Source organism: Dromiciops gliroides, chromosome X (assembly GCF_019393635.1).
Source record: "Dromiciops gliroides isolate mDroGli1 chromosome X, mDroGli1.pri, whole genome shotgun sequence".
NCBI lineage: Eukaryota > Metazoa > Chordata > Mammalia > Microbiotheria > Microbiotheriidae > Dromiciops > Dromiciops gliroides.
The window spans coordinates 31,631,151-31,646,828 of record NC_057867.1 but is presented as its reverse complement, the minus strand read 5'-3'; the positions used below and the strand labels follow the sequence as shown (position 1 = coordinate 31,646,828).

Genomic DNA, 15,678 nt, shown 5'->3' with positions numbered 1-15,678 from the left:
GAAAAATGGGGGGGGGACAGAGGTGGGATAGTCAGCACTGTCTAAAGATGGTACCATTACCCGATCCCCCCAGCTCCCACAAGAGTTCCAGCCCCCCTCCTCTACTTCCACTGTTCTGTTCCCCTTTGGAGTGAGACAGTATAGTTTGCAAGTGTGTGCAATTGTGCCTGGACAAGTGAGTCACACCTGTGAGCAGATAGCGTTCTCTTCAGTCCTACATTTTAGGAGCAATTGATGTGGAAGTGTGTGCTTGGAGGAGGCAGGCTCCTACTCACCTGCTTATTTGGGGTAGGCTATATGGTTTATGAGTCTGAACATAGGCTGGGGAAGTGACACAAAGACCCTGGGGCACTTCCCTGCTTGGCAAACTCTAAGGACTCTCCCTAGCTTCTAGGCTAAAACTCCTACAGTTGGCTTTTCAATCCCTTCCCGTAGTTATGGCCTGGGGTACCTCAGTAGTTTTCTGTGGGAAATCAAGGAACCTTCTCCTTGAGAAACTAAACCAAAGGAGAGGCACACCTAAAGAGATAAGCGGCACCAGATCTGGACTGAGTTAGCTCCAGGACCACCACCCTTCATTCCAATCTCTCCCACCCCTGGGGAGATAAGATTAGGTGTGGCTGCTGCCTTTGTGGCATGAGGGAGACAGATCACTTTAGAGATTGAAGCCGCCTCTCCCAATTTACCCCAGCCACCACCAGTGGGGAATGATCCTCCCCCAATAAGGGAACCTTCCACTGTCAGATGATCACCCCATCAGACCACTATCAGTCCTCTAAAAAAGGATTTGCCTGTCTCCTGCTCAAGGAGATAGGTATCTCAGAGAGCCATGCCTTCTCCCCATGAGAAGAGGTCCAAGGACTTCTCTCTTGGTTTCCTTTCCCTAGCACTGAAATAAAATATTATTTTACTCTAACTGGATTTGTGTGTAAGAGGGTGTAATTCTTTAAAGAGGAATTCCTAAGGACCCCTACCCCAAAACTCCACCAATTGCCCCCATTCCACTATCCTGTCCTTAAACTCCTTTTTCAGCTTTATTCTATATTGCTTTCCCTCCAGCATTTCACAATCCAACCAAACTGGTCTTCGTGTTCCTCCATCTCCTGTTTCCCATCTCCGTGTCTTTGAACTGGCTTTTCCCATGCTTGTAATATACTCCCTCCTCACATCTGCCTTCCTTCAAGACTCACGTCAAGTACCATCTCCAACACAAAACCCTTCCTGATCCTCCCAGCTGCTTGTGCCTTCCCTCCTGATCTCCTATTTATTCTCCACATATATCCATGCTGCCTTCCCTCTCCCCAATTTTGTCTCTGTATGTCCCCAACACCCAACAGGGTCTGATACTTAATAAATGTGTAATGTTTAATTGACTGATTGATTGGATAAGGAAAAGGCAGGATGAGCCTCTTCACATCTACTTGAAGGGGGTATCTAAGGGCCTAGAGGAGAAAGGGGTGACCAGATAGAAGCAAATAAGTGCTAACAATATGGCAGTGGCCCCTAAACAGATACTTACTGTGCTTGTGGTCTGTGAGATCCCGGTAGCAAGAGAGACAGCAGAGGACACAAGATTAGACATGGTTAGTGTGAGGAAAGGGACTATCAGGAAGGAGCAGGGATGGGGATGCATGTGGGGAAGCATGTTGGACTATAAAGGATCATGGGAAGCCTGGGGAGGCAGAGGTGAAACAGGAAGAGGGATTAATCTCTTAGGGGTAGAGACATAGTGGAGGGAGATGTGTCAGAGCACATGGCTTGGACTGAAACTTTTTTCTTCCTTTGTAAAAATGGGGGGGGGGGAGGAATAAGAGTGGACTAGATTATCTCTAAAATTCCTTCTAGAGCTAAATTCTATAGTACATTCACCCAGGGTCACAAAACATACACACGAACGCACGGGTTCGAATATATCAGGGAACTCTGCCTGAGTATGTGGAATCCCATTGAGACATTTTGGAATACACGGAAATTACACAGCCCTACAGGGAGCCCCCAGTGTCAGGGGATGCAGCCACACCCTCCGGGAGCCCTGTCCAGGAGAAGCTTTAGACGGTAAAGGCAGTGGGACCTGTGGTCCCATACAAGAGAGACAGAGGCAAAGAAGGCGGGTGGGGTGGGGGGAAAGGAAGGGGGAAGGGCAAAGAGAGAAAGAACAGGGAGAGTGAGACGGTGAAAAAAAAAAGGGAGAGGACAGGGAGAGAGAAAGACAAAAGAAATGATGGAGAAAAGGAGAAAGAAAAGAGGAAGAAAGGGAAGAGAAGACAAAGGAAGGACAGGAAGAGACAGATGGAGAACAAGAAATAAAGGAGGAAAAAGGACAGAGAGATGGAAAAGGGGAAAGGGAGAGGACAGGGCAGAGAGAGACTAAAGAAATAATGGAGAAAAGAGAGAAGGAGAAAGGGATGGGGAGAAAAGGACAGGAAGAAAGATGGAAGAGAAAGAAAGGGAGAGGACTTGGCAAGAGGAGGAACCGAAGGAATGAGAGAGAGAGAAAGATACAACGAGGCATCCCCACCACCCACTCACCCATCCCCACCCAGTTGTTTGGGGAAAAGGATAATGAAGCTCTGCTCCCTCCCCCTCGGGCGCATCCTTCTTAATCCAATTAGCACCACAGTGGGTTGGCTCCTTGTCTTCAATTACCAGAGGGGGGAGGGCTGGAGAAGCAATTAGGCAGCAGCTTGTGGGGGAGGGGGGAAGACAGGAACATTTCCTCCTCCTCCTCCTCCTCCCGATTGCTAAACTCAACTTATCCTTGGAGCCCAGCTTCAATTCTGAGTCCTCTGGGAAAGCCTTACCAGACCACCCAGCCCTACTATGGAGAATGGAGAGGAGTGGAAAGGTGGATGGGAAGGGAGTGTGGGAAATGGGCAAGAGAATCAATGAAAGGAAACACAAAGAAAGTGGAATGGTTGGGAGGAGAGGGAAGGAAGAGAAGAGAGGAGAGCAGAGACTCTGAGGGTGAGGGTGCTCATATTTGGGGAAGGGGGGTTCCCTAAACTCCCAGGAGAGCTTTAGAGCTCTCTCGACATCATTTCTTTCTTTGTTGTTTTGTTTTTCTTTTTCTTTTTAGTGAGGCAATTGGGGTTAAGTGACTTGCCCAGGGTCACACAGCTAGTAAGTGTCTGAGGCCGGATTTGAACTCAGGTACTCCTGACTCCAGGGCCACCTAGCTGCCCCAACATCATTTCTTTGACCCTCCTTTCTCCCAGTCCTTGCTATTCCACTCCTCCCTTTCAACCAAAACTCTTATCTACCTAAGGAAGCCAGGCTGACACCTGGTCCAGGACTTCTGCCTCACATACATGCCTACCCTTTGGGTAAGAGCTCAGAATGAGACCCAGGTGGGATTCTTCCAGCCACGATCAGTGGCAGAACTAGGAGAGGGACTCAGGCATCCTGATGCCCCAGCTTGGGCATGGAAGGCAGCTGCAGTCAAGAGGTCAGAAAGGAAACACGTGTGCCTGGGTGTGTACCTCGATATATCTGAACATCTCCCTACACACCTGAGGGTGTGTCTGCATCTGATGTCCTGAATGAATATATGAACATCCCTGCATAAGTTTGCATTTCTGAGAAGATTTCCATATCTACCTATGTCTTTATATATGTTCCAATCTCGATCATATTGTGCTGGTCATAGAAGCATATATCAGCAAATCTAGAAAGGACCTTGAATGCAAACCCCCTCCCAAAGAGGGAAAGTGACTGACTTGAGGTCATGTACTACATTGCTGAGGTAGGACAGGAACCCAGATCTCTTAATGCACAGGTCAAGCCTTGGTCCACTATGATTACACTGGGGATCACATCTGCATTTCTGTGTGTATGTGAATATCTGAGTGAATACCTATGTGCCTTCCCGAGCCCCAATACCCTAATCTTTAGCTGTACATTTTCTCTTCACCTGCCCCTCCCCATTCCAATCCCAAATATCTTCCTTATCCCTGGCTTCTCAGTCAATTAACTTACTACCCAGTTATTCCCATACAAGATGGAACACAGGTACCTCACTTAGGGCGGGGTACAAATGCTAGAAGGACATTCCGAACACAACTATGTGAGTCTGGGAAGCACACAAACCTAACCCGTGCGGGCTCACGCACGCGCGCGCGCACACACACATACAAAACACAACACAACACAACCAACCTCCCCAGTTAAATACACAGAGACACATGCAACCTGCATATAGCTTCAGGCTGGGATTGTCTACACACACCTTCATTTAAGAAGTGTTGTCTTCCCCATTAGAACATATGCACTTTAAGGACAGGGAATGCCTTGTTTTGTTTTGTTTTCGGGACAACGAGGGTTAAGTGACTTGCCCAGGGTCACACAGATAGTAAGTGTCAAGTGTCTGAGGCCAGATTTGAACTCAGGTCCTCCTGAATCCAGGGCCTGTGCTTTATCCACTGAGCCACCTAGCTGCCCCCATGCATTTCTTTTTTGCTTGTATTTGTATTCACACTGTTTAACACAGTGCCTGGCATTAGCAAACACGTAATAAATGCTCACTGACTGACTGGTCCAGAGCAAACAACAACCTTGGAGTGTTGTGCACCATGCTGGCATGTGCACACACAAAGGTGTGACCACCCCGCAGTTCCATCCTCGTCACACCCACAAACATTTTGACGTTTTCACCTTCCATCATAAGTGTATACTTTCGTTTTGTTATGGGCCTGGGGGAAATCAAGGAACCTTCTCCTTGAGAAGCTAAACTAAAGAACAGACACACCTAAAGAGATAAGCAGCACCAGATCAACCACCCTTCATTCCACTGAGAGAAGATTAGGCGTGGCTGCTGCTTTTGTGGCTTGAGGGGGACAGAGACGGCTCGAGAGATCAGAGCTGCCTCTCAAAGAACTTCTCCCAACCACCACTGGGGGACGGTACTCCCCCAATAAGGGAACTTTCCACAGCCAGATGATCACCCCATCAGACCACCATCGGTCCTCTATAAAAGGATTTGCCTGTCTTCTGTTCAAGGAGATAGGTATCTCAGAGAGCCACGCCTCTGTGCCCTGCCTTCTCCCCATGAGAAGAAGTCCAAGGACTTCTTCTCTCTTGGTTTCCTTTCCCTAGCATCTAAATAAAAGACTATTTTATTCTAATTGGATTTGTGTGCAAGAGGGTGTAATTCTTTAAAGAGGAATTCCTAAGGACCCCTACCCCAAGCCCCCACCAATTTCTCCCATAACAGTTTGAACAACTTCACAAAGCACAGCAGATCACAACCATATATCACCTTCAGGCACCCAGAAGCACATCCAAACACACTCACAACCACGAATCTCCACAAGTACAGATTCCCATCTACTGTCCCTCACATCTCCCCAAACATCCACACTCACATTCCATCACAGTTACAATTCCACGCATCCACAACACTCCTTTTGTACAGTACACACAGATGCACACACAACCTCCTAGACCCTTTCTTTCCCTTCATGGATAATAACAAGTGCAATAATAATAATTCATAATAATGCCTCATGTTGCTCCAGTGCCTTTTATTTTAAAGGTGACCTTTTCTGTCTATGATCTCATTGAATCATCCCTGTTTCTGTGGCTAGATCAGTCAGAGTGGCTAGACTTATCCCATTTTACAGATGAGGAAGCTGAAGGCTGGATCCTATTTGCCTATGATCATGCAGTGAGTCATTGGCAGAGCTAGAACCAAAGCCCAACCCAAGTCTTCTGACCCACTTTCTCTTCGATGATACTGCTGAGTGAAGGGAAAAAATCAACTGGGCGGAGACGGAGGCCGGACAGAGGAGAGACAGGGGAGGGGAGATATTTCACCAATACCCACAGTCCTCAACGTCCTGGGGAAGGGTGGGGTGGGGTGGGGCGGCACCCTTCCTCCCTTGCTGCTGAGGTGAATGGATCTCTCAGGGCCGCTGTCCAGCATCGTGCTGCCTTATCTCCTCTCTGCTGTCCCTGGTGCTAAAAGCAATGCCACCTCATCCATTGCAGTCTGTCAGTTCCACTCTGCCCTGCCCTGTTTTTTCCTTAACCGAGATCCAAAGGGGGGGGGGGGGGGATAAAGGAGAGGAAGGGAGAGGAGAGACCAGAGGACCAAGGAGGGTGAGAATGAGGAGGTAGGGAGGGGAAAGACAGATGGAAGAGGGGGGCCAGGGGCCAGGATGGGGGGCAAGGAGAAGCCGCCCCAGCTCCCTCTCATGCTCACTACTCACATTCTGGCGGAATCTGAATGCACAGGCCAAGGCTCCACAGGAGTGTCCACAGGTAGCTCAGGACAACAGCCATGTTCCTGGTCTTGCAGCCACGCCCAGGGCCAGGCCAGGCTGGACAGCACAGGCCGGGCTAAGGGCAGGCAGCTCCACTCAGGCTCCCGCACAGCTCTTGCCCTCCCTCTAGGGGAGGAAGGGAAGGAAAGGAAAGGGGGGAGGGGAAAGGGGGAGCTGTGCTGAAGGTGGCGATCAGAGCTGGGGAGAGGAGGTAGGGGAAGGGGACAGCAGGGGGACATCAGGAGAAAGGAGGGGAGGGGGACAGGAGAAAGGAGAAAATGGACCATTAGTGACAAATATCTTGTGTGAGCCAGGGCTCCTGGTCCCGCCCCCCAACCCCTCCCCTAGAGGAGGGAGGAATCTGGGAGGCAGAGAGGCAGCCTCTGGCCTGCACCCCTATATTCCTGTCCATCGCTTTTCCCTCTTCCCTCTCCCCTTTCCCCTCCCCCTCCCTTATTTATTTCTTCTCCCTTCCTCTGCCTCCCCTCCCCCTCCCCCTCTCATCAACTTGTTGTCCCCAATAGACCTCCCCCTCCCACTCCACAGGCTATTGTATGTGGGGGGGGGGGAATGGGGGGAAAGGGCTGTGTCTGTGTGTGTGTCTGTGTGTGTGCCTGTGTGTGTGCCTGTGTGTGCTTGCGCACACATGTGCGAACAAGCAGGTGTCCATGAGCAGGTGTGCGAGTACAAGTTGTGTCTTTATATGTGTATCTGTGTGTGTACGTGAGCAGGTGCACCATATCCATGTGTGTTTGTGTGAATGGGGGGGCGTGGAGGAGGGGAGGGGAGAGCGAGTGGATGTGTGAATATATGTTTGTGTGGAGGAAATATTCCTGCCTCACAGACTTATTGTTGTGGGTTTCAAGGCAACCTGACTCTTGAGTGCCATTCATCTCCAGGAATCGGAGAGGGGAGGGGAGGGGAGGGGAGGGGAGGGGAAGGGAGGGGAGGGGAGGGGATGGATCAGCAGAAGAGAGGGAGGGGAGAGGGGATGGTCCCAAGAAACCAGAGCAGCTTTCCTCCGTTCCCATCACAACAGCAAGAGTGCTCCAGGTGCCTGAGCACTGATCTCACCAGGCAGGTGCTCCCACCTCCTTCCTCAGAGATGCCAGGACCCAGGATTGGGGCAGATCTCTTAGAAGCAAGAGAAGCAGTGAGATCTGGATGCAGCCCCAGCCCCCAGCTTTCCTGCCTAGGGTCTACCCCCTCCTTCAGAGAGCAACAAGCAGGATTTTCAGCTCTCTGCTCAGGGGGCACACCCAGAGGTGCTCCCACCCCATGCCCAGGGAGCACACCCCCCTCCCAGGACCAGAGAAAAGCCAGAGGGTCCTGAACCCAGTGTCATATCTATCACCCCAAATCCCTTCTGTACACAAAATCACTTCCTGGTCCATGGGGAGTCCTCAGTCTGAGGGGGAGGGGAAAAGCCTGCAAGGGAGATCCAGTAATGTGATACCATTTCCCCAGCCTAAGTCTCTGAGGAGATGAAGGGACAGCTTACATCAAAGGGATGGGAGCTTCTCTTCTCTGCCAACAGCCAGAAGAGGGAATTGGCTCCTGAGCAACTGCAAGGGGTCAAGGGTCATAGAATGCTGGAATAAGAAGGGACCTTACAGCAGAGGACACCGGAGGCCCAGAAAGGGGAAGGGCCTTGTCAGGGTCATACAGGTATTGAGTAGCAGAGCTAGGATCCAAACCCCAGGCTTTTTATGAAATACAAGGATGTGGGGAAGGAAGGACATAAACAGGCAGAGAATCAATAAATCTTGGCTGATTGATTGATGGGGTTTCCTCTGCCTGGGGTTGGGCCTGGAAGGCAGCATCACAGACTCATTCATGATCTGCAGTGAGTTCTCCCATTTCCTGGCTACAATGGGGGGGGGGGAGGGGGGAGACAGGAGACAGAAGAGACCTAAGTCCTGCCCCTGGGAAGTCCCCAAGTGTGGACAGGCAAGGGAGCCTCCCCAGAGGTGGTAAGGCCTAAGCTTGGGGACTGGACACAGAGGGAGGATGTAGAGATGGGATGACTGCACTGTAAGAGGGGAAGGAATTGGGGGGAGGGAGGCCCAATTAGATCCATCCTCCGTTCCCATCAAACAAAGCCAGAGACACTGGCTGACCTTGCCCAGGGCCTAGGGGCGGGACCATTCCAGCCAGCCGAGTTGCCTCCCCTCTCCCCCAGCAAGCTGCCTATTTCAGGACTGAAGGCAGCCAGAGGGGGCAAGGGACTTCAAGGCTCTGTAGGTGCCCCGAAGGAGGATTGGCATCAGAGAACAGGGAATCAAACACTAGCTCTGGTAATGCCAAAGATCTGAGGAGGGAAGGAGGGGGGCAGCCTTGAAGGAGGCTCCTCCTCCTCCCCCCCCACTGCCCCCCCACTCCCCGAGAGAGGGGAGAAAGAGCAAAGCCAGGAGAGGTTACTGCATTTGCTCATATAAGGCTTGCCCTCAGCTTTGTCCTCTTCCCCCCACCCCCACTGCCCCTGCTGCCCCCAACTGCAAGGCTGTTTGCTGCCCCCTCTGAGCTGAATGGGGTGAAGGGGGATGAAACATGCAGGTTCTGTGCAGAGAAGTCTGGTACCTTCAACCTCCTGGCCCCCATTCCCTCCTGGGCAGCCCTCTGCTCTCCCCAATCCACCCCCTCCCAACTGCCCACTGCAGATTTCTCTCCTGGCATGTACCACCCAGCTTGGTGTTCCAGTCCCAGAACAGTCAGAAGCCAGAAGGTTGGGAGGCCCCTGACAGCTGGGGGGGGGTTATCCCCCTCCCCTCTTCACTTTCCCCTGCTGCTGCTACCTCCAATTTTTCACCATTCATCAGGCAATTATAGAGCAAAGGGCTGAGATTGTCAGCTCAGCAGGCTCCCACCCACTCACCCCTATCCCCCTCTTAGGGGAGAGGGAGGGGGAGGGGAGGGGAGGGGGAGGGGAAGAGGAGGGGGCTTCTCACAAGCTGGTGAACAGATGGAGCTCAGCCCTTTTATTGAGGATGGAGAGACCCAAGGACAGGGAGAGGAGGAAAGCAAAGAAGGGGGAAAGACCTTGGAATTGGGGGGGGGATCAAGAGGGGAGAGAAAAAGGCGAGGGGGAGGACTGACTTTGGAAGGAACATGAAAAAAAGAGAGAGAGAGAGAGAGAGAGAGAGAGAGAGAGAGAGAGAGAGACAGAAAGACAGAGCCAGAGAGGAAGTCTTGACAACAGAGATGTACAAACAACAAACAGAAGCAGAGATATCAAAGATGGGAAGGCAGATGGAAGGAAAATATGAGAAAGACTGGGAGAAATCAATATCACAGGACAGAAAGGGAGGTGGAAGGGAAGACAAGCAAAGTGCGGAGGGGTAAGAGACAGTAGGAAGCACTGAGGAGAGGCTGAGGGACTGGGGGGGGATGTACGCAGCTTGGGATAGAGGCTGGCGTCTGGGAATAAGTGTCTCTATCTGGGCATTGCTGTGTCTGCCTGTCTGTGGGAGTGTCTCTGTATGCTGGTGCCTTTGCTTCGTCCTTGTCCCCACAGTGGGTGTGCCAGGGCAGGGGGAAGGGAGGAGGCAGAAGCCAGTGAATGAGCCACTCGTACGTGAATGTCTCTGGGAGTGTGGATAATAATGATGGGGCTCAGGTCAGTGAAATGGGGAAGGGGCTAGCTCTGGGAGTGAGGGCTGAGGAAGGAGGCAGAGGAAGAGAAAGACAAGGGGGCAGCACAAGACCAAAGGAGGGAGGAGAGAGATGTGGAGAAGAGCCAAATACAGAGACAGAAAGAAGGGAGGGAGGGAGGGAGGGAGGGAGGGGGAGAGACAGAGAAACAGAGACAGACAGAGAGGGAGGAGAGAGAGACAGAGACACAGAGAAAGACTGTGACACAGAAACAGAGAGAGGGAGACAGAGAGAGAGAGAGAGAGAAAGAGAGAGAAACTTGAAGAGAAAAGAGGTAGAGAGCAGAAAGTCATCACAATAAGACCAGAGACATAGGGAGAACTCAAAGGCACTTGTGGCACCAGGATGGGTCACGGTGTGTGGCAAATGTGAGACCAGTCGGAGGTGGTGGTGTTTGGGGGCAGGGCGAAACTCCTGTTTGCTCGACCTCAAAACCCCAGTCCTAAGGGGACATATAATTGGGAGGGGGGGGAGCAGTCAGATACCGCTTGTGAGTCCAAATAAATTAATGAACAATCTGAGCTGGAGGCCAGGAAGGAGACTGAGAGGCCTCAGTAGCATGTGATTATGGGTGTGTGCAGGGCACCTATATATTCAATGTGGACATATGGCATCGAGTCAGGGCATATTCTCTGCTGGGCTGGTGTGTCTGTTGGGGGTTCATGCAGCTTATGTATATATTTGTATGCATCAGGGCAGGGTGTGGATCCATGCTGGGAGTGTAAAAGGGGTGTGTGTGTGTGTGTGTGTGTGTGTGTGTGTGTGTGTGTGTGTGTGTGTGTACAACATGGGGAATATAATCTAGAGACCCCTGGCCTGAGGGGTCAGGAGCCTTGGGCTCTAGTGCAAGCTTTACCACTAACTCACCTGGTGATCTTGGATAAGTCACTTCCCCTCTCTGAGCCTCAGTTTCCTCATCTGTAAAATGGGGGGAAGGTTGGACTAAGTGGTTTTCTAAGGGCCCTCCGAGCCCCTAAGATCTATACAATAGGTATGTCTCAGTAGACGTGTCTAGTGTCTCATACCCAGCATGTGCAGGCACATTTATCTGTAGGCAACCACAAACCAACAGCCCTGCTCTGCCGCATGCCAGGCCATGCAACTATCCCCAGGAGAGCATTTTTAAGGAACTGGGCCTCCCCTTCCCCATCTCCCTCCTAGCTCTAGGCAAGAAAAGTCCCCTTCCCCCCTCCTCTCCCCCAACCTCCAGGATTAATGAAGCATTTGACAAGAGTTGTCAAAGGGCAGCCATCTGTGGGGAAGGGGAGAGGGTGGGGGCACATCCACACAGGCTGTTCCCCTTAGGGTAGGGCTCAGGGCAAAGATGCACAGCTCCAGCTGAAGACCCTGAGGCTGTTAGCAGGCAAACTGAGGGGTCGGTACAATCCAGCAGGTGTTCGAAATAGCACACACAGGATTCGCAATCGGAGGCCCTGGGTTCAAATCATAGCTGTTCCATTTACTCCCCCGTGACCTGGCGTAAACGAGGGGCTTGGCCTTCGGGATTCTAAGGTCCCCTCCAGCTCAGACTCTCCGGGAGGCGGACTGGTCACCCCACCCCTCTCTAGCTGGACAGCTCAGACAAATGAGGGACCTTTTCCGGCCTCACAATATCCCCTCCACTCCGAATTCCCCAGACTGCCTGGCAGTTAGTTCTCTAGGGCGATCTCCATCCCTTCTTCAACGCTCACGGGAAAGAGCTAGGTCCCCCCTCCCCACCCCGCCCCCACCCCCGGAGAGGAGCCCACCTCCATCCAGCCCCTCTCTCCCCGGTCGGCTCCGCCCCCGATGCCCCCGCCCCCGCCCCCCAAGCCTCAGCTGGGAAAGAGGCTTCTGTGGGGGCTGGGAAGGAATCTGACCTGGGGGGCTTTGCGTGTGCCTCTGGGGGTGCCTCCCACCCCGTGTGCCTCTAGTCGTGGAGGGGGCGAATGCGCGCGCGGGCGTGTGTGCGTGCGCGCGCGCGCGCGAGCGTGTGTGTGTGTGTGTGTGTGTGTGTGTGTGTGTGTGTGTGTGTGTGTGTGTAGGGGGGTAGGGGGGAGTGGGTGTGGATGTCTGTGGATACCTTATGTAGAGGGATGTGAGACTGGCTGCGTGAATCTGGGTGTCAGCGTGTTATCTGGGTGTGTGTCTGCTGGGGGCTCCTCCATATCATGTCCCTTTAAGACATCCTCCCCCCTCCCGGAGTCTGCGGCTGGCTAGTTTCCATGGCGACAGAGCTCGGCGAGCTCTGCGGAGAGGGGAGCTAGGAGCACTTTCCCTCTTATTTAAATAATTCCGAAAGGAGGAGGGAGCTCCACAGGGGGCCTGTGGGCTGTGGCGGAGAAGCCGGGACCCTTAAAGGGCCCTACCTGGGGGCTGCGCGGCGGCAGCCCAACCTGGGCGGGGCCTTAAAGGCATCGGGAGCTTGCCCCGCTTCCCTACCCATTGTCCTATTTCCCCCAAGATGCCTCTGCCTCAGACTGACCCTCATCTGACTTCGAACCTCTGCCCTCCCCGCTCCCCTGGGCCACTCTCATTAGAAGAAGAAGGGAGGGAGAAGAGGACATCGGGGACCTGCAGATGACAGGGCCTAGCTCCTCAGTCAGCCCCCCCCTCACCCCGATCTCCAGCCTCCATCCCCTCACCACTGGGATCTCCATGACAACAGCAGCTCACCTGTAATGGACCATTCTCCTTAAAGTGGTCCTGGCTTGGGGGGGGGGAAGGGAAAGGAAGCCCAGAGGTTAACCCTTTAAGGTTTGCCAGGGAGCTAGGCAGGCTGACCCCTGTTTCCCCTGGGAGGCAAGGACCCATCTAGAAGCGGGGGATTCCTCATCCTCCATCGGGGTTGACACCTCCCCAGCATCCCCTGGGGATTGAAAATGGATTGAGAGACACTGGTTCTGACCCTAGAGCTGACATCACACCTGCCTAGGGCACCAGGGAAACCCTCTAACAGGTAGGAAGAGGGATGGGGTTGGGGAGACCAGATTTAATGCCATGAGGAAGTTGGGGGACAGGGCAAAAAGGGAGCCAAGATCCCCTCTTCCTGGCTAGTATTATTTTGGGGTGTGCCAGCTGAGAAGCTTTGTTCCCATTCTGGGCTGAGGTGTCAGTGCATGGGGGTGGGGTGGGGGATGGGCTTGGAGTCTGAAGGCACACTCAAAGTTGGGGCACAGTCTCTCAGGGGGGTTAAACAAGGCCATGAAGAATACCACCACCCACCCCACTCCAACCCCAGATGCCAAGCAAATATATATAAAGGCAGGCAAATTTCTAGGTGTGTGTACTCCAACCTCTGAGAAAGAAGAAAGGAGGTCAGTGAAGGGAGGGATTGTTTGAGCTTCATCTCTATAATCTCCCCCTTGGGAATGGGGGCCCCGGGGGCTCCAACTGAAAGTGGAGGCTTCCTGAGCTTGGGGCCATGTCCCAAGCTGTGGGGCTGTCTCCCCCTGACTGGGTATCCCCCTCATAGTAAGGGGTCCCTGAGGGTAGGGACATGTCTCCCCTCAGACTAGGGGCTCCCTGAATTCAGGGTCCATGTCTCCCCCTCAAATTGGGGGCTCCCCAATGGTGGGGCTATGTTTCCCCCTCAGACTGGGGATCCCCCTCAGAGCGGGGAATCCCCAAGGTGGAGAACCATGTCTCCCCCTGAAACTGGGGGCTCCCCAAGGGTGGGGACCACATCTCCCCCATAGGTCGGGGGTTCCCCCAGAGTGGGGTCATGTCTCATCCCAATTTCTTTCCCTAACTCCATCCATGGGGTTTTCTGGACTTTTTCTATTTTCCTTATGATTTAAAGGAGTGTCTGAGCTCCAAGTTCTTGTCTTCTGCCTATCTTTGAAGTCATAGTTTGCTCTCTCTCTCTCTCTCTCTCTCTCTCTCTCTCTCTCTCTCTCTCTCTCTCCCTCTCTCTCCCCTCCCTTCCTCATTTCTCTGCATCAAATCTCCCCTTTTCCTCTCAGGGGCCCAATTTCAGACAGAGCCATTAATCTTCCACTCTCCCAAAGAGATCCTTTTCTTCCCATCCTGCCCAATACGAATGCCAAGTGTGTGCCCCCTTCCGTCCCCTGTCCTGATGCCCAGCCTGGCTATTCCTGTACCTCTCCTCCATCTGTCACTTTCCTGGTCCTATAACCATTCCTTTGACCCCAAAATACCTGTCCCTGCCAAGGCACTTCCATCCCACTAGACCTTCGAAGTAGGCCTTAGGCCTCAAGCTCTTGAGAAATCTTACCCCATGGCACAGCATAGCCAACAGATGGACAGGCACAGTGACCTTCCCTTACCCCATTCCTCTCTTCCCCATCAGTTCTGCCTTCCCATCTACAAGGACCTACAACAGAGGGAGGACCCCCAGGGGTTAGGCTAGGTGGGCAGACAGGGAGAAGGGGTAATTGTAGGGGGTGGGCAGATCTAATGGGGAACAAGCAAGATCCTGAAAGGGGTTGGCCAGGGAAGGCAGAGAAAGGAGCAAGCTTGGGAATCCCGGGGAGAGGCAGAGAGATGAACATCCAGCAGAGAGAGCCACAGAGATGGGTAGTTGGGGGGCTGAATAAAATCAGAGACAATGACATCAGGATGGAGAGACTGGCCAAAGCAGAGAGACAAAGATGAGAGTCAGGGAACAAAGTTCATGGCTAGAAAGAGAAAGCTAGTTAGAGAAAGACAAAGACAGACCAGTAGAGACAGACAAGAAAGAAGAAAAGAGAAGCGGAGAGACACCCAGAATGCCACAACGTGAGAACCCTAGAACATGTCTAGTGAAAGACAGATGTACAGGTATTGACAGATGGGAAGGGAAGGGAGAGCCAAGTGGGCAGAGGGAGAGGGCAGAGAGGCCCAGGTGGGTGGGAGGGAGTGCTGAGAGGACAGACAGCCCCCAGGCCTTCTTTACCAAAGGGTACGTTGGCATTGGACACCCACATCCACATACAACCTGGGCATCACACATCTGGACATCCCCAGGGCTCCCAGCACCTAAAGGGTTACATAGCTCAAGCTCTTTCTCCCTCCTCCCCTCAGGTCACCCCAAGGAGAGAGGAAAGAGAGAAAGGAAGTGTGGGGATGCCCCAACAATGAATCTCCTTGTCTACCCAGGCCTCAGATTCCTAAGGGGTGAGAGCAGAGAGCCAGAGGGGTCAAAGGTTACCTTGTCCCCATCCTCCCAGTCTGGAAGCTCCACTGGAAGTGGAGACAGAGAGCAAGGGAGAGTTGGAGAGACATTGAGGGAAGAAGAAATGAGACGGGGGCCCCAACAGACACCCCCAGCCCTGTCCCCACTCATCAGCCGACCCCAGCCACTGAGCTCTCTCAGGGAGCTGCCCCTCCCTTCTGGTGGCACACAAAGACACACAGGAACACACAGCCATGTACATGGGTGATTCACATTACAAGTACATACATGCACTCATGCAGATATCATAGGTGGAGTAGACCTGGCCCAGCGATGGGAACCACCTGGCTTCCCAGAGTGCCAGACAGATCCCAGAAGTCTCCTGGACCCAGTCCCTTCTCCCCATCCCCAGACCCAAAGCTCATGCAATACACGACAGAGGCTTGAACACAAGGACCCCATGGGCACACAGGCACCCATTCAATCTCAGGGAAGATCCCCAGAGACTCACACAGGCACACAAGGACACAATCCAAGGCACACACAGACACATACACCAGTCAGGGGAGGGACTCAAGCATCCAAGCATATATAAACACAGAGGCAAGGGGGGGGGGGGTGAAGCAGCTCTCCCTCCCCCACACCCACAACACAATTTGCACAAATGATAAT

At 52.9% G+C, this 15,678-nt stretch overlaps 1 protein-coding gene across 11 annotated transcripts in view; it reads right to left on the bottom strand.

The window, feature by feature from the left end:
* The window catches only part of L1CAM (L1 cell adhesion molecule), a 53,305-nt gene that overhangs the window by 32,161 nt on the left and 5,466 nt on the right, over positions 1-15,678 (bottom strand). For 3 of the 11 annotated variants that reach the window (XM_043974111.1, XM_043974118.1, XM_043974119.1), the window contains exons 2-4: positions 10,779-10,829; positions 6,207-6,458; positions 1,520-1,531 (exon numbers count right to left, since the gene is read on the bottom strand). In XM_043974111.1, coding sequence (XP_043830046.1) covers positions 1,520-1,531; positions 6,207-6,279 — 85 coding nt within the window. In that variant the 5' untranslated portion in view covers positions 6,280-6,458; positions 10,779-10,829. Of the gene's footprint in view, positions 1-1,519; positions 1,532-6,206; positions 6,459-7,334; positions 7,395-7,761; positions 7,799-10,778; positions 10,830-11,257; positions 11,279-11,770; positions 11,859-14,127; positions 14,214-15,678 lie in introns of those variants that run through there. The other 8 variants (XM_043974117.1, XM_043974120.1, XM_043974114.1 and 5 more) reach the window with 7 other exon arrangements.